General features: G+C 39.3%; 1 protein-coding gene across 1 annotated transcript in view; it reads left to right on the top strand.

Annotated features, from left to right (window-relative positions):
• The first annotated feature begins 46 nt into the window (after positions 1-46).
• LOC138665080 (protein-glutamine gamma-glutamyltransferase E-like) overlaps positions 47-18,570 on the top strand; it is a 36,779-nt gene continuing 18,255 nt past the window's right edge. The window contains exons 1-7 of the mRNA XM_069752250.1: positions 47-183; positions 3,330-3,503; positions 10,985-11,227; positions 13,800-13,918; positions 15,097-15,225; positions 15,314-15,491; positions 17,785-17,923. Of these exons, the coding sequence (XP_069608351.1) occupies positions 177-183; positions 3,330-3,503; positions 10,985-11,227; positions 13,800-13,918; positions 15,097-15,225; positions 15,314-15,491; positions 17,785-17,923 (989 nt within the window). The 5' untranslated portion in view covers positions 47-176. The remainder of the gene's footprint in view (positions 184-3,329; positions 3,504-10,984; positions 11,228-13,799; positions 13,919-15,096; positions 15,226-15,313; positions 15,492-17,784; positions 17,924-18,570) is intronic.

The raw sequence follows: 18,570 nt of genomic DNA, 5'->3' as shown, positions 1-18,570 counted from the left end.
ATGTTTAAAGCACTTACATTTTCATGGAAAACCTCACCCATATGTTTTGCATATTGACATCGTCAAAGTGAAACATGAGTTTTGGATATAAGTGCTGAAAAATCATCCAGGACTAAATTTTCTTCAGCACTCCATCAGTAGAGCATCAGCCGGTAATACAAAGAAATAGGATCAGGATGACAAGTACGTATACATCAATGTAGCATCATTAGAACCTGCTATGACGAATGTAGGATATCTCATTCATTTGTTTGCAATGTTAATTGTAGTATTACAACTTACAATTTATTCCGTTTGATAAGGATGACCAGGGGGTGACGAGTAGGGGGCTCAATATCAAATTTATTTTTTGTTGGGTTCACTATATGTTGAGTAATGTCAAATATACACTCTATAAGCTAGAATAACATCTCATCACATTTAATGAGCTTTATATGTTTGTATTGACATTTCCATTTTTTATGTGATATTGCTGCCACTGATGGTGGGCCATGGATAGTTATAACTTACTCATCATTCCATTATTAATTTATAATTTTAGAGCTATAAATTAGCTAGTGTTAGTGTATCTCAGTGTGGAGGGCCCAGTACACTGTGCGTTTTAATAGCATCTAAATTATTTAATAACCCTTCACGCCGCAGCCCTTTTTCAGTTTTGCTTTTTCGTTTTTCGCTCCCCTCCTTCCCAGAGCCATAACTTTTTCATTTTTCTGTCAATATGGTCATGTCAGGGCTTTTTTTGCAGGACGAGTTGTACTTTTGAACGACACCATTGGCTTTACCATGTCTTGTACTAGAAAACGGGAAAAAAATTCCGAGTGTGGTGAAATTGCAAAAAAAGTGGCAATCCCACTCTTGTTTTTTGTTTGGCTTTTTTGCTAGGTTCACTAAATGCTAAAACTGATTCTCCAGGTTACGAGTTTATAGAGACCAAACATGCCTAGGTTATTTTTTATCTAAGTGGTGAAAAAAAATTTAAAACTTTGCTAAAGAAAAAAAATTGCGCCATTTTCTGACACTCGTAGCGTCTCCATTTTTCGTGATCTGGGGTCAGGTGAGGGCTTATTTTTTGCATGCCGAGCTGACATTTTTAATAATACCATGTTTGTGCAGATACATTCTTTTGATCGCCCGTTATTGCATTTTAATACAATGACTCGGCGACAAAGAAAACGTAATTCTGGCGTTTCAAATTTTTCTCGCTACGCTGTTTAGCAATCAGGTTAATGCTATTTATATATTGATAGACAGGGTGATTCTGAGCGTGGTGATACCAAATATGTGTAGGCTTCATTTTTTGTATTGTTTTATATTGGATGGGGCGAAAGGGGGGTGATTTAAACTTTTATATTTTTTATTTTTTTTTCATATTTTTAAAAACTTTTTTTTTTACTTTTGCCATGTTTCAATAGCCTCCATGGGAGGCTAGAAGCTGGATCCACTCGATCGGCTCAGCTACATAGCAGCGATCATCGGATCGCTGCTATGTAGCTGAATTGCAGGCTTGCTTTGAGCACCGACCACAGGGTGGCGCTCACAGCAGGCCGGCATCAGTAACCATAGAGGTCTCAAGGACCTCTATGGTTACCATCCTGATGCATCGCCGACCCCCAATCATGTGACGGGTCGGTGATTCGCTCATTTCCGGCCACGTGGCCGGAAGTGGTAGTTAAATGCCGCTGTCAGCATTTGACAGCGACATTTAACAGGTTAATAGCGGCGGGTGAATCACGATTTCACCCGCCGCTATTGCGCGCTCATGTCAGCTGTACAAAATTGTTGTTGTTGCTACTTTGATGTGAGCCCACATCAAAGGGGGAGACACAACATGCGCTGTACTAGTACGGCGCATGTCGTGAGGGGGTTAAACGGATACCATGTCACAACAGAATACTTCCAGGCATGTTCCTGAGCAGGTTATAGTTGATTGTTTAGAGTCCAAGCTTCGGTGATCACATTATTTTCAGGGAACACATTTATGAAGTTGACATTGTAAAAACTGGACAATGCTTATAACGATAGACAATGTATCTCCTTCCAGTCCACCTCCTATCTAGCATTAAAAAAATGTATCTATGCAATGCTTTCTTCTTCTGCCCTTGTGGTGGTCATATCCTCCAGAAATCTGAAGGAGACAGAAGTTGAGATTTTACTTCAGTAGTATGCCTACAGAGAAGCAATATAGAAGATAAGGTGTTGAAATCCAAAATGGCTTGCTGCTCAAGATTTGCAATTAGGATTCATTAGGGTGTCCGATCATTTATTTATTTTACTCACTTTTATAACACCATTAATTTCCACAGCTCCTTCCAGATATTTTCATCATTGTCTCCACTGGGACTCATAATCTAATTTCCCTATTAGTATGTCTGTAGAATATTGGAGGAATCTGTGTAGCGCCTCCAAACATTGTGACACCATGCAAACTTTTACCTTAAAAGTAAATCTATGAAGACTAAAAAAATGTTTTTTGTTCTTTTGCAATGGATTATATTTATATATACTACACATGGAGCATATATAGAGCCTCCAATCAATCAGTAAAACAAAAGATAAGCAATTAGATTGAAGGCCAGCTTCATAGACATGGTGCTGTCAACCATATGAGATGAGATGGTGGGAATCCCATCATTGATCAAAACTCCTCACATGTGTCTGCGTTTTGAAAACTGACAATAAGTGGTTCAATAATTCTGATTATGGCACTGTCAGGAGCCACTCCACCATAAAAGAGAATAATACTTTTGTTATGTACTTGTTATTATTATTGGTCCCTCAACTTCATACAAAACGACATTTTTGTGGGTAGAAATGCCCTGATACTACAACAGAAAATTACTAATTGATACTTGGCACCAGGTGTGCTCACCAGAAAGTCTATAAAAACCACACCCTGCTCCATTGTATCTGCCAAATGTCATAAATTTTGTTCAATATTACCCGGCTAGATTTAATTATAGAGATGCAACAAGAGTCTCAGGCTTAAAAATGAAAACGTTTCCTTGGAATGTGTCATTTAATTTCAATGGCCATGTGATTTGGATGGGTACTAGTTTATTAACACATGTTCACATTTAATTAGACACAGGCTTCACAGTTCCAGCTAGGCCCGTACTGAGGGTTATAAATTCCATCTGTGATGTGCTTGCTATCAGGTCCTGTTATTAGGTTCATATGGTGCTGATCTCAATGCCAATTTTAGTAATGACTAGTGTTAATCCAATCATACGCTAATATACTTTCATTTCAGAATTTTTTTAGTGAGTTAACTGTTTTTCAAGGCTATAATATAATATCTATATATTATATATAATATCTTTTCTTTCTAGGCTTACAGCTGACCAAAGTAGACTTTCAGCAGAGCACAAATGCTTTAGCTCACAGAACCAATGACTATGATACAACAGAACTGGTCGTCAGGAGAGGACAGGCCTTTAAATGCATCTTCACTTTCAGCAGGTCCATTCAGTCTGGAGATGCCTTCACCATTACGGTTGAAACAGGTAAGCTTCTTCTAGCATTTTACACATCAATGTAAAATAGCGCACAGAGCGTCAATCGTTCTGTTTTGTGAATCAGCTGATCAAAGACATTTTTCCATGATCAAGCCATGCTTGCTTTACATAATAAAAGGTCCGCCATTTATATGGATACACCTGCGTGGGCCATGTATATGGATACACCTAAATAAAATGGGAATGGTTGGTGATATCAACTTCCTGTTTGTGGCACATTAGTATATGTGAGGGGGAAAACTTTTCAAGAGTGGTGATGACCATGGCGGCCATTTTGAAATCGGCTATTTTGGATGCAACTTTATAAATGGCCCACCCAGGTGTATCCATATAAATGGCCCAACCTGTAGAGTGAACTACATGTGTTATGTAAGTGTGCAGGAGCCTGCATTACACTTCTGTTAAAGGGAATCTATCTGCAGGATCAACCCTCCTAAGCCATCTATATGGGCATGTAGGTCATAGGAAACTGAATAAAATTATGCTTTGATATCTGTGTTCTGATGTTTTATTCCAGGTAAAGCCATATTTTTTTCATATGTAGATAAGCCTTATGGGCAAGATCAAGATCTGCATAAGAATCTGCCTCCAGAAATGACTGTAAATATAAAGGGGCGTCACAAGTGTGAAGTGTAATGGCCGCTTTCTTCTCTCCTGATCTCACGGCAGAGATGTGTTTTAGGAGACATATCTGCAGGTTCCTCTCAGCTTCAGCTTTGAGGTTACAGGTAGACAGGGCTGCAATATTGTTGCAATACCGCAGAACTTTGGAGAGCTGCAAAAATTGTGTTTGTAAGGAGACAAAGTTCAGGTCTCCTTTTCTGTGTTAGTTATATATCTAACAAAGGTGACGCCTCCTTTTATTTATAATAATCTCTGGTGACAGATCAGTGTTCAGCCCATAGCCCTGAACAGCTCATTTACATATAAGAAAAACGTGGATATCTTTGGAATAAAACATCAGATCGTAGGTATAAAGGTATCATTTTATTCAACTTCCTATGATCTACATACCCATATACAGTGGGCACGACAAGTATTCAGACCCCTTTAAATTTTTCACTTTTTGTTTCATTGCAGCTATTTGGTAAATTCAAAAAACTTCATTTTTTTTCCTCGTTAATGTACACTCTGCACCCCATCTTGACTGAAAAAGAAAATCAGAAACGTAGAATTTTTTGCAAATTTTTTAAAGAAGAAAAACTGAAATATCACAAACGATTGTAAAACCTTTCTGACAAGGATGTTAAAAATAAGTATATCAATCGCATTAGGTCTGAGATATCTGTTTAACCCCTTTACCCCCAAGGGTGGTTTGCACGTCAATGACCAGGCCAATTTTTACAATTCTGACCACTGTCCCTTTATGAGGTTATAACTCTGAAACGCTTCAACGGATCCTGGTGATTCTGACATTGTTTTCTCGTGACATATTGTACTTCATGATAGTGGTAAAATTTCTTTGATAGTACCTGTGTTTATTTGTGAAAAAAACGGAAATTTGGCGAAAATTTTGAAAATTTCGCAATTTTCAAACTTTGAATTTTTATGCAATTAAATCACAGAGATATGTCACACAAAATACTTAATAAGTAACATTTCCCACATGTCTCCTTTACATCAGCATAATTTTGGAACCAATTTTTTGTTGTTGTTAGGGAGTTATAAGGGTTAAAAGTTGACCAGCAATTTCTCATTTTTACAACACCATTTTTTTTTAGGGACCACGTCTCATTTGAAGTCATTTTGAGGGGTCTATATGATAGAAAATGCCCAAGTGTGACACCATTCTAAAAACTGCACCCCTCAAGGTGCTCAAAACCACATTCAAGAAGTTTATTAACCCTTCAGGTGTTTAATAGGAATTTTTGGAATGTTTAAATAAAAATGAACATTTAACTTTTTTACACAAAAAATTTACTTCAGCTCCAATTTGTTTTATTTTACCAAGGGTAACAGGAGAAAATGGACCCCAAAAGTTGTTGTCCAATTTGTCCTGAGTATGCTGATACCCCATATGTGGCAGTAAACCACTGTTTGGGCGCATGGGAGAGCTCGGAAGGGAAGGAGCGCCGTTTGACTTTTCAATGCAAAATTGACAGGAATTGAGATGGGACGCCATGTTGCGTTTGGAGAGCCACTGATGTGCCTAAACATTGAAACCCCCCACAAGTGACACCATTTTGGAAAGTAGACCCCCTAAGGAACTTATCTGGATGTGTGGTGAGCACTTTGACCCACCAAGTGCTTCACAGACGTTTATAATGCAGAACCGTAAAAATAAAAAATCATATTTTTTCACAAAAATTATATTTTTGCCCCCAATTTTTTATTTTTCCAAGGGTAAGAGAAGAAATTGGACCTCAAAAGTTGTTGTCCAATTTGTCCTGAGTACGCTGATACCCCATATGTGGCAGTAAACCACTGTTTGGGCGCATGGGAGAGCTCGGAAGGGAAGGAGCGCCGTTTGACTTTTCAATGCAAAATTGACAGAAATTGAGATGGGACGCCATGTTGCGTTTGGAGAGCCACTGATGTGGCTAAACATTGAAACCCCCCACAAGTGACACCATTTTGGAAAGTAGACCCCCTAAGGAACTTATCTAGAGGTGTGGTGAGCACTTTGACCCACCAAGTGCTTCACAGAAGTTTATAATGCAGAACCGTAAAAATAAAAAATCATATTTTTTCACAAAAATTATATTTTTGCCCCCAATTTATTATTTTTCCAAGGGTAAGAGAAGAAATTGGACCTCAAAAGTTGTTGTCCAATTTGTCCTGAGTACGCTGATACCCCATATGTGGCAGTAAACCACTGTTTGGGCGCATGGGAGAGCTCGGAAGGGAAGGAGCGCCGTTTGACTTTTCAATGCAAAATTGACAGGAATTGAGATGGGACGCCATGTTGCGTTTGGAGAGCCACTGATGTGCCTAAACATTGAAACCCCCCACAAGTGACACCATTTTGGAAAGTAAACCCCTAAGGAACTTATCTGGATGTGTGGTGAGCACTTTGACCCACCAAGGGCTTCACAGAAGTTTATAATGCAGAGCCATAAAAATAAAACAAAATTTTTTTCCCACAAAAATTATTTTTTAGCCCCAAGTTTTGTATTTTCCCTAGGGTAACAGGAGAAATTGGACCCCAAAAGTTGTTGTCCAATTTGTCCTGAGTACGCTGATACCCCATATGTGAGGGGGAACCACCGTTTGGGCGCATGGGAGGGCTCGGAAGGGAAGGAGCGCCATTTGGAATGCAGACTTAGATGGAATGGTCTGCAGGCGTCACATTGCGTTTGCAGAGCCCCTAATGTACCTAAACAGTAGAAACCCCCCACAAGTGACACCATTTTGGAAAGTAGACCCCCTAAGGAACTCATCTTGATGTGTTGTGAGAGCTTTGAACCCCCAAGTATTTCACTACAGTTTATAACGCAGAGCCGTGAAAATAAAAAATATTTTTTTTCCACAAAAATTATATTTTAGCCCCCAGTTTTGTATTTTTCCAAGGTTAGCAGGAGAAATTGGACCCTAAATGTTGTTGTCCAATTTGTCCTGAGTACGCTGATACCCGATATGTGGGGGGGAACCACCGTTTGGGCGCATGGGAGGGCTCGGAAGGGAAGGAGCATCATTTGGAATGCAGACTTAGATGGATTGGTCTGCAGGCGTCACATTGCGTTTGCAGAGCCCCTAATGTACCTAAACAGTAGAAACCCCCCACAAGTGACCCCATATTGGAAACTAGACCCCTCAATGAACTTATCTAGATGTGTTGTGAGAACTTTGAACCCCCAAGTGTTTCACTACAGTTTATAACGCAGAGCCGTGAAAATAAAAAATCTTTTTGTTTTCCCACAAAAAATATTTTTTAGCCCCCAGTTTTGTATTTTCCCAAGGGTAACAGGAGAAATTGGTCCACAAAAGTTGTTGTCCAATTTGTCCTGAGTACGCTGATACCCCATATGTGAGGGTAAACCCCTGTTTGGGCACACAGGAGAGCTCGGAAGGGAAGGAGCACTGTTTTACTTTTTCAACGCAGAATTGGCTGGAATTGAGATCGGACGCCATGTCGTGTTTGGAGAGCCCCTGATGTGCCGAAACAGTGGAAACCCCCCAATTATAACTGAAACCCTAATCTAAACACACCCATAACCCTAATTCCAACGGTAACCCTAACCACACCTCTAACCCTGACACACCCCTAACCCTAATCCCAACCCTATTCCCAACTGTAAATGTAATCTAAACCCTAACCCTAACTTTAGCCCCAACCCTAACTGTAGCCCCAACCCTAACCCTAGCCCTAACCCTAACCCTAGCCCTAACCCTAGCCCTAACCCTAGCCCTAACCCTAGCCCTAACCCTAGCCCTAACCCTAACCCTAGCCCTAACCCTAGCCCTAGCCCTAACCCTAGCCCTAACCCTAGCCCTAATGGGAAAATGGAAATAAATACATTTTTTTTTATTTTTCCCTAACTAAGGGGGTGATGAAGGGGGGTTTGATTTACTTTTATAGCAAGTTTTTTAGCGGATTTTTATGATTGGCAGCCGTCACACACTGAAAGACCCTTTTTATTGCAAAAAATATTTTTTGCAATACCACATTTTGAGAGCTATAATTTTTCCATATTTTGGTCCACAGAGTCATGTGAGGTCTTGTTTTTTGCGGGACGAGTTGACGTTTTTCTTGAAAACATTTTCGGGCACGTGACATTTTTTGATCGCTTTTTATTCCGATTTTTGTGAGGAAGAATGACCAAAAACCAGCTATTCATGAATTTCTATTGGGGGAGGCGTTTATACCGTTCCGCGTTTGGTAAAATTGATAAATCAATTTTATTCTTCGGGTCAGTACGATTACAGCGATACCTCATTTATATCATTTTTTTATGGTTTGGCGCTTTTATACGATAAAAACTATTTTACAGAAAAAATAATTATTTTTGCATCGCATTATTTTCAGGACTATAACTTTTTTATTTTTTGCTGATGATGCTGTATGGTGGCTCGTATTTTGCGGGACAATATGACGCTTTCAGCGGTACCATGGTTATTTATATCTGTCCTTTTGATCGCGTGTTATTCCACTTTTTGTTCGGCGGTATGATAATAAAGCGTTGTTTTTTGCCTCGTTTTTTTTTTTTTTCCTTACGGTGTTTACTGAAGGGGTTAACTAGTGGGACAGTTTTATAGGTCGGGTCGTTACGGACGCGGCGATACTAAATATGTGTACTTTTATTGGTTTTTTTTTTTTTATTTAGATGAAGAAATGTATTTATGGGAATAATATTTTTTTTTTTTTTCATTATTTTGGAATATTTTTTTTTATTTTTTTTACACATTTGGAAAAATTTTTTTTTACTTTTTTACTTTGTCCCAGGGGGGGACATCACAGATCAGTGATCTGACAGTGTGCACAGCACTCTGTCAGATCACTGATCTGACATGCAGCGCTGCAGCCTTCACAGTGCCTGCTCTGAGCAGGCTCTGTGAAGCCACCTCCCTCCCTGCAGGACCCGGATCCGCGGCCATCTTGGATCCGGGGCTGGAGGAAGCAGGGAGGGAGGTGAGACCCTCGCAGCAACGCGATCACATCGCGTTGCTCTGGGGGTCTCAGGGAAGCCCGCAGGGAGCCCCCTCCCTGCGCGGTGCTTCCCTGCACCGCCGGCACATCGCGATCATGTTTGATCGCGGTGTGCCAGGGGTTAATGTGCCGGGGGCGGTCCGTGACCGCTCCTGGCACATAGTGCCGGATGTCAGCTGCGATAAGCAGCTGACACCCGGCCGCGATCGGCCGCGCTCCCCCCGTGAGCGCGGCCGATCGGCTATGACGTACTATCCCGTCCAGGGTCAGATAAGCCCAGGGCACCTCGACGGGATAGTACGTCTAAGGTCACAGAGGGGTTAATGATGTTTCAGTTTGTATTGTGAAATATGGTGAGAAATCCGTTTAATAAATTAGGGTTTTCTTCTGAGCAATTCTGACGTACTCAGTATACGAGAGCCATCTCTGTATGTTGAGTTTTGCTGACATTTGGTGCCTGCCGATCACAATTTTATATTTTGCTCCATAGGTGAAGACTACAAATTGTTTTTTAATTTTTAGCATAATTGGGTTACAAGGGTTATTTTCAAAATAATGTTAACTGAATTAAGAACACAACAAAAGAACAATGCTACGTTAAGGTTTGAAAACGATGCTTAATCCTAAATGCTAAACTGGCCCATCCAGACATGTCAGTCCAGCATATTCCCATCGCGTGAGACATTTCGCCAACATCTGGGTTAGACATCAAAGCAATCTGTCAGTGTTGCACTCTCCACAATGTTTCATGGATTACACATCACCCGAGAGGCTATAGTTTTGAATTCATGATTAAAAACCTACAGTAATTCACACATCTATCATACCTTTAATACAAATTTATAGACTTTTATTACCTTGTTAGACCTCCATTTCATCTTTGGATATGATTTATAGGAAGGAGCATACAGTCGATTTTGACATACTGCCATATGTTTCATTTTAATTAAAAATAATTGATGGTGATATTGATCATCCTTTTATGAACTTTGTGCAACCCTATATTTAAAAAGTATTTGGAACGGCTGAACACTAACAATCTGATAAACCTTGTCTTGTCTGATCATTATTGTGATAATTACATTGGTAACAATCCTTTGCTTGCCCTATTCCCCATGATATACAGGTATATCGATGATTTCAGATGTCCTCAAATGCAGTTTATATGCTAATGTTTTAGAAATAGTCAAAGAATTTGCACTTTGGCTCATTTTTAGGGCATAGTGAGGATGTAAAGACAGGAAACTAATTACCTGTTTTGCAGTAAGGTGTGTATCTAGTCTTTAGTGTTTCCCAGACAACTCCTATACTGCAAATATGGAGAAATTCACTAGTGATTGAGCAGATGACATGATTATTCATTCCATGCACCCATAACACTTGAGACTTCATTATAAAGAGGTCATGAATATTTAGTTTACTAGTCCTCTAGTGATAATCTCTTGTTGATTAAACCGTGATTTTCTCAAAATTGCACTGAGCAGTTGAGTTAAGTAACACATTGCTGACATCATTGCTCTACACAGATTAGAGGGCAAAATCATGGTGGCAATTTCCCCTTAAATCCATCTGAAACAAACGTGAGATAACATTATATGCTCATCACCCGCTAGATGAAAAATATCTAGGCAGTTGATATAGTACTGGACCTCTTTAGCTCAGTACTGGATGAACCTTCACCCCTGCTTAAAAAAAAGAAAAAACTCTTCATTTAATGAATTTTACATAGTCAAATAATTAGCGCAATTAAAATTAATAGGTTTCCTAATATGTTTCTTATGTTGTGACATTTACACTGAATTGTGTAGTCACCCGAAATTGTGTTTGAAAAAATAGATGTATGTTATTTTAAGTGTAATTTCTTTGCACCTTTAACTGACAGGTTCCAGGGCCTCTGAATCCAGAAACACAAGGGCTGTGATGCCGGTTTCCAGTTCTGGCAGTGGAACATCTTGGAGTGCAGTACGTGGATCCACCAGTACCAACACATTGACACTTACCATCAACCCTCCAGTAACTGCAGTCGTCGGCCGTTACACGGCCTATCTACAGATCACCAGTGGAGGACGTACTTCATCTGCCAAGTTGGGAACCTTTGTTTTGCTGTTTAACCCCTGGGCACCAGGTACATATACTGATAACTTTTAATATTTTCAATACCCTACCAGATATTTCTGGGTACTACCAAGAAGCTCTAAAGCAGTTCAAGCAGTCTAAAAATGATCAAGAGGAGGGCATCCAGTCTAAGTTTACGTTGAGCAACAAGAAGGATGGTACCAACCAGCGTTGGCCTTCTAAGGACTATAGGATGAAGTATACGATTAGTTCCTTTTAGGTTACCAGACTTAAAAGGAACTAAATAAAAAAATGTTTTTTCAACAATACATTTCAGGTTTTATAAATCACAAATTAGAAAATTAGAGCAGAGATCTTTCTCTAGAATATGTCTATCGATCACTGTTGAAAACCATATATAATGAATGATAAATGCATAATTTTGCATAATACATTAGGCCTTGTAGATGTATATCTTTGCATGTGTCGGTCTTACCCTGATGAATATGAAGTGGTACCACATATGTGGTAACAGCGATACTGAGCCTCGGCTTATATGGAAGAGCCAGACATTGTATCTTATTAGTGTTGGTGCCACTTGTAGCACGGTAATCATGCTAAGAAGGTCAACAGACGTATGCAAAATAAGTAAGAATGTGGCGAAATAAATAAGAAGACCATTTTATAAACGCATTAGTCCTGCCCACTATTCAAAAACATAGCAGGCCATAAAAAAATGTCAAAAGTCGCAAGATTTTTACGCAACTGCATGCTGTGTAAAAATGTCAACTTTTATGTGTATTGATTTTGAAAAATTCCCCCCATCGCCAGCTTGTAGGTCAGTAGACTACGGTATACTATATCTACTATATGGTGATGATGACATCACTGCATATGTTTTATGTCATTGCCCAAAGCATCCAATTACGATTTGTGTTTCACTTTTTCAAAGTAGTCTTGAGAAATAAAAGAAATACCTGATTGGCTGTTAGGAGTAATAAAGGCACATTTATCAGAGATTGTTATAATATATCAGACTTATTGTGTGTTTGGTAAATGTTGGTTAATAACATATTTGAGAATCTATCTTAGGGGGCAAAATCCTATTAATGAATTAAATTTGTGCTTTTGTGATTCCTTCACTCATCCATGTCTATTTTTACATGTGTGCAAATTGAAGGTTTATCTTCTATGTGTCATCGATTTTGCATCTATGTTACATCAGGTTTTTCCCATTTTTAAAAACTGAAGCAGGCAGACCAGTGACGGACACAGACAGAAAAGGGCCCCTGTACAAAAGCAATATATGGGCCCTTTGCAGTCCAATAGCTGATCATAATGTACAATTCCACCTTTTCTGAGGGTGGTACCTCTTGGGCCCCTGTGCAGCTGGATCAATGATATGTCCGCCCCTGAGGTAGAATGTTTCAATTTCTTAATCAACTTAACAATCGATCCATTCAAAATGGATGAATCAAATAGAAAACTGAAGTTAAAAGTCTGTCTTATGTGTTTCATGTGTGGTAATAGATCCTTATAGGCTGTAATGGCCAAGTCTGACACACAGGCCTGTTTTAAACAGAAATGGAATGGATGAATGAAATTCTATAGGTCTGTGTACTGTTAGTTCATAAAACGCGCGGTAAATGGAGATTAGTGTATGAATGTAGCCACAGAGCCCAATTCATCAAAGCTTTTACAGAAGTAAAAAGCTTTGAAAAGTTTCATAATTTTGGCACAACTCAAGGCTGTGCTAAAATTTTCCAACTTTTGATCTTCTGATGCCATTTTTGCCCAGATTTGAAAAAAATGAGCAAAACTAGGGCTGGATGGGAGCATGGCGACCCATCAAATTCATCACATGACAAGCAGCGGTGTTCGCCACAAATCTTGTTCCAGCAGGGGAAGGAATTTAATGTGTGGTGAGGCACACACAGAGGTGAACGCCGCTTACCTAATGCTCCTGATACATAAATTAGAGTGTACATGATTCAGGAGCGTCTGATTCCAGCACATCTCATTGAGAATGGCATGAACACTGCGTGCCTTGAGAAATCAGATCCTAAGTCTTTTGAACTGAGATATTGCACTTAATGGAGCCTTAGTTGCAAGGGTTATTTAATCAACCCGTGCCATTATTCTTATCAGTTGTTCGTCTTTTTTCCTCTGTTTATCTGTACATAGATTTATGCTGAGACAGGCTTAAATGACTGATATTTTAAAATACTTAAAAAGCCTTTCACCAGATTCCAGAGATCTGGGCCTTTTTATGTAGTGTACATTTTTATGGTCTTTAATAAGTGGGCGTGGCTCACAGTTTAACAGTGCAGAGCAGCCAAAAGACACGCCTGCAGACAATCCTGTGTGACCACACCCCCATATATAAGTCTGGACAGCCCCTTTAAGCTGTCAGTTATGTTTATGTCTGTTGATAAGTGGGTCAGAAGGCCATGTTTTCAGTGGAAGAATAACTGACAAGTCATTTGGAAACATATTTCATTAATAACTTATTGGCTATTAGTTTGGAATATATTTGCATAATATTATGTGAACATCATAAGACAACCCACTTATTCATTCTCCATTTGTGATGCCAACATTCGCTGACCTAAAGATTCATGATTTTTTTCTCCCCTTCTTAGATGATGAAGTTTACATGAACAGTGATACAGAAAGGGCAGAGTATGTGCTTAATGATGTTGGAATGTATTGGTTTGGAAATGCAAATAACTTTTACAGTAGAAGATGGATCTATGGTCAGGTATGTAAATTGATTGCAATATTTAAACTTTTTAAACATCGGTCTTGCAGTGACCCAAACTCATGAAGATGTCAATCTGAGGCTAATCATAGTCTTTGTTTTCTATAGGTTACAATATAGTGTGCTGCACAATGCCTGGCACTAAACTCTTGCTCATCTTTCAGGATGTGACACCCACACTCCTTAGCTAGGTGTAGTTGATGAATCCTGACTATATATGCTGACAGGTTCCCTTTAAAGGGATCTGAACTTGAAAGGGGTTACAATTGTAAAGTTCTTGTAAAAAACAACAACTTTGCAATTTATCAATGATTAAACATTTTCTCTATTCTCAAAAATGGAAAGATTTGTAATTGTATAGTCTACTTCTTGCTGCTCAGTAAACCGGCCACCTTTGCAGTCTAGCAGGGTGGCTGGCTTCCTAGTCAAGAAGCTCTTGCTTGCAAGCAGTTTGCTATTCCGTCTACAAGAGCATTTCTGAATCGGCATCTGGCCAGTTGTGTCGCTTCTGTGCTCCTCTGATGGTGAAAAGGCAAAGCTGCCTCAGTAAGTAGAGGCGTGACCATAATGCTAGTCTTGTCCTATGGCGCTCACCGCCCACTGGCAAGCAAGAGGCCTTTAAAATAGATTAGAAAACCCCTCTGAAGTGTTTTTCAAGCAGTAAATTCAATTTTCTACAAAGATGTCAGAACTTTAAATGGGTTTCTGTAATGTCAGCTGATGCATACCTCTGTATGTCAATCTGTAGCATTTCTCGCTTGGCACAAAATAGTGCAGTCTCGTATGACATATAGAGCTCTGAAATAGCGATGGGCGAGTAGCATTGTTGCTCGGGGAGACCCGGGTGGTCTCCGGTGCTTAGAGATTTAGTTTTCGTTGCCTCAGTTGCATGATTTACAGCTGCTGGACCGGCTGAATACATGTGAGGGATGCCTGTTTGTTAGGGAATTCTCACATGTATTCAGCCTGTCCAGCAGCCATAAATCATGCAGCTGAGGTGATGAAAACTAAATCTCCGAGCACAAACAAATACTCGGAGACCACCCGAGTGCACTCGGTAAAACCAGAACAATGAGTATACTCGCTCAGTACTAATCTGAAACTAATTTGTCTTTCCATCATGTATAATATAAAGAATTCATTACCTGAATGTAACGTATATTTTTTTGCCTGAACAGTTTGAAAGCGACATCTTGAATATCTGCCTTGCTTTGCTGGACAAGAGTTCTTTCTACGCAACAGATACAGCTGCAGATGTCTCTCGCAGAAATGATCCCCTGCATGTGGGGAGAGTCATGTCTGCTATGGTGAGAGCAGGAGTATTATTTTAGCAGGAGAACACTTCATAATATAAAATTTGTAAGAGCAATTAAACATCTGATTATTATTTTAAAGGTGAACACCAATGATTATGACAATGGAGTGATTGTGGGGAACTGGAGTGGGAACTATAGTGGAGGAGTGAGCCCGACAGTATGGAATGGAAGTGTGGCCATCCTCCGTCAGTGGATGCAGAGTGGAAAGTCGGTCAACTTCGGACAATGTTGGGTGTTTGCAGGAGTACTCTGCACAGGTGAGTACAGCTATAGATGAGGATCTACTAGAAAGGTTTTAGGGCAACCACAGTTGCTCCAGTTGAAAAGGGGTAATAAGAAAAGGGTCTGTTTTTTTCTACAAACAAATTCACTTTTGTCCATGGTCTTGTTCTGAAACTCTGGTTCAACCCCTGTACCTTTAAGGGAATCTGTTACCACATTGTTACAATGTAGTCTGAAATCAGCATAATATAGGAACAGAGAGAGACCCTTATTACAGTGAATTATCAATTAATTGCTATGTTTTGCTATTTCAAAACCATCAGTGTTATCAGCAGATTATCACTACAAGACAACTGGCCTCGTGTCTCCTAGTCCACCCATAACCCCCAGCACTGATTAGCAGCTCTTGTCACTATACAATGTACACAGAAACCTGGGGAGTGGGCAGAGCAATGCACAGATCAACAACTGAGCTCTGCTAGGTAAAAAACTGTAATTTTATCAAAACTACACCAATCATAGAAGTAAGTGCAGTACATGCACTGCAATACCAGCCCATGAATTTGAGTGACTTTATGTCTGTTAATCCTGAAAACTCAATGTGCTTACTGTACTTTTTTTAGGTTATAATGTGATAACAGCTAATGCACCACTCCGGCATTATTTCTTATTGCAGGTCTGTAGTGGTGCTTCTAATCTAAGCTCCCTGCCCCTAGTCTTTTACTTACCCACAATCTTCACCTTTTAGTGCCACTGCTTTGGTCGGTCTTAAGCAGGTTGTGACCTGCCAGATTACTCCAGTGTTTGTTGCATCGAGCCGGAGGACACTTTTCAATGTTGTGCCTCGTTCTGGCTCTCATATATGTACATTAAGAGCTTGCGACCATTACTTTTGACTTGCGGTCTTTATTCATGCATCCATGTTTAAACATATGTGTGAAATCATGGTACTGGTGTTGTGCATCAGTGTGTCATCTGTGTGTCCATTTTTACCATTAATGTGTTATCAGTGTTTTTCATGGATGGATAAAGAAATAAATTACCTATAGTTTACAATGCCAAACATGGGTGGCACACAGATGGTACACGGATGCCATCCTTGTGCTGTCCATGTTTTTCATGGACCAATAGAGTTGTATTGGCCCTTGTCATCCATGCTGCTGGAAAAAAATGCACATTTATCCATGTGTTTTGCATGGAAACACGGTTTGTGAAAAACAAAGACATGTGAACACCAGTGTAGATTTTAATGGCTACATGTTGTATCCGTGAAAAAAAAAACGGATACAACACGTAGGTGCAACACCGGTCTGAATGAAGACTAAGAGGCAGTAGAGGAGGAGACAAATGGAAGATTAGTAAGTAACAGATGACTGTGGCATCAGACTACATAATGTATTAATGCCTATATATGACCAAAGGGTAAATAAATGGCAGTACTTCCAAAATACATAACAACCAAGCAAAAGGAAGTGCATGAACCCAAGAAAGTAAAATATAATAATCTACATTAAACACTTAATTTCAATCAATTCAATAAAATGTTGAATAATGAGAAAAGGAAGAGATAATAACAGAGCAAAGTGGAGACCAATCCGAGAAAAATCACAAGAAATAATAATTAATATACAGATAAATCAGCATATAATAGAATGTTTCAACAAATTGCTATGATCCATGAAACCATCTAGTGAGTAATCGGCTGACACGTCATTATATCATTAGAAATAAGTATAGTGGCTTTATTTCTTCACTTTGATCTCATTCTTATTCCGTATATTTTAATACTATATCTCCTTGGATATTACACCAATTACTCACTAGATGGAACATTGTTTTGAAAAGTGTTGATTTGCCTGTATATTAATTATTATTTCTTGTGATTGTTTTCTGGGACGTGCTTAACTCTGCTCTGGAATTTTCTCTTCCCCTCCCATAATTCAACATTTTATTGGATTTTAAACTGTTTAATAAAGATTATTATACTTTACCATCTTGGGGTTATGCACATCCTTTTGTTTAGTTGTTACACAATGTGTTAGTTTGTAGTCTGTAACTATGGAACAGAGGTTTACAACGAAGCTGTTCACACAAAATGAAAGTATTTTTTGACTTTTTGCAAAATTGCTTGAATTTTTACATACATTGGATAAACACATAATAGGAACAAGGTTCCATGTTAAGAACTATACACGACCAGAGTTGGCCTCCATGACATTTTTTATTACTATCTATTCTTACTACATTATTTATTACTTCCTTACAAAGTGACCCAATGTCTTAGATCATTTTTTATTGAATGATTTTTTTTTGTCTTTAATCAACCAGTACTCAGATGTCTTGGGATTCCTGCTCGTCTGATCATTAACTTTGAATCTGCTCATGACACTGATAGGAATCTTGTTATTGATAACTATTATGATGCGGATGGAAGGAGAAACAGCTCGAGGACAATGGATAGTGTATGGTAAGTTCATGAAACACAGACAAAACTAACTCAAAGGTTGGGGTAAAAAGGTTTGATTTTGTGTGGGGAACCATCAGAAAATGTTTAAGTTAAAGGTAATATGTCAGGTGATATCTGCTGCCCAAACCACGGGAAGTATGAATTGCAACCTGAATACTCTAAAATATATTTAGAACATCTGACAGGGGATTATAGCTGTAGGTTAGACTAGTCCAGCGCTGCTGCATCGGTGCTGAGAATGGCCAGCTGGAGGCAGAGCAGCGCTAGTCTGATCTATGGCGTGGCCCACAGCCAGATCTTCGAAGCATAGTTTCTGAAGCATTTATCTTACTCATTTATATAGCGCCATTAATTCCACAGCAATTTACAGACATTATTGGCACTGTCACTGATGGAGCTCACAATCTAGAATCCCTAGCAGTATGTCTTTGGAATGTGGGAGGAAACCGGAGAACCCAGAGAAAACCCACACAAACATGAGGAGAACATACAAACTCTTTGCAGATGTTGTCCTTGGTGGGATTTGAACCCAGGACTCCAGCGCTGCAAGGCTGCAGTGCTAACCATTGAGCCACCGTGCTACCCCTAAGAGAATACAATACCTGGCTGCAATCATGTAGCCATATTGTGATTCCTGATGCCCACAA

Source organism: Ranitomeya imitator, chromosome 2, assembly GCF_032444005.1.
Source record: "Ranitomeya imitator isolate aRanImi1 chromosome 2, aRanImi1.pri, whole genome shotgun sequence".
NCBI lineage: Eukaryota > Metazoa > Chordata > Amphibia > Anura > Dendrobatidae > Ranitomeya > Ranitomeya imitator.
This window is presented reverse-complemented; position numbering and strand designations above follow the sequence as displayed.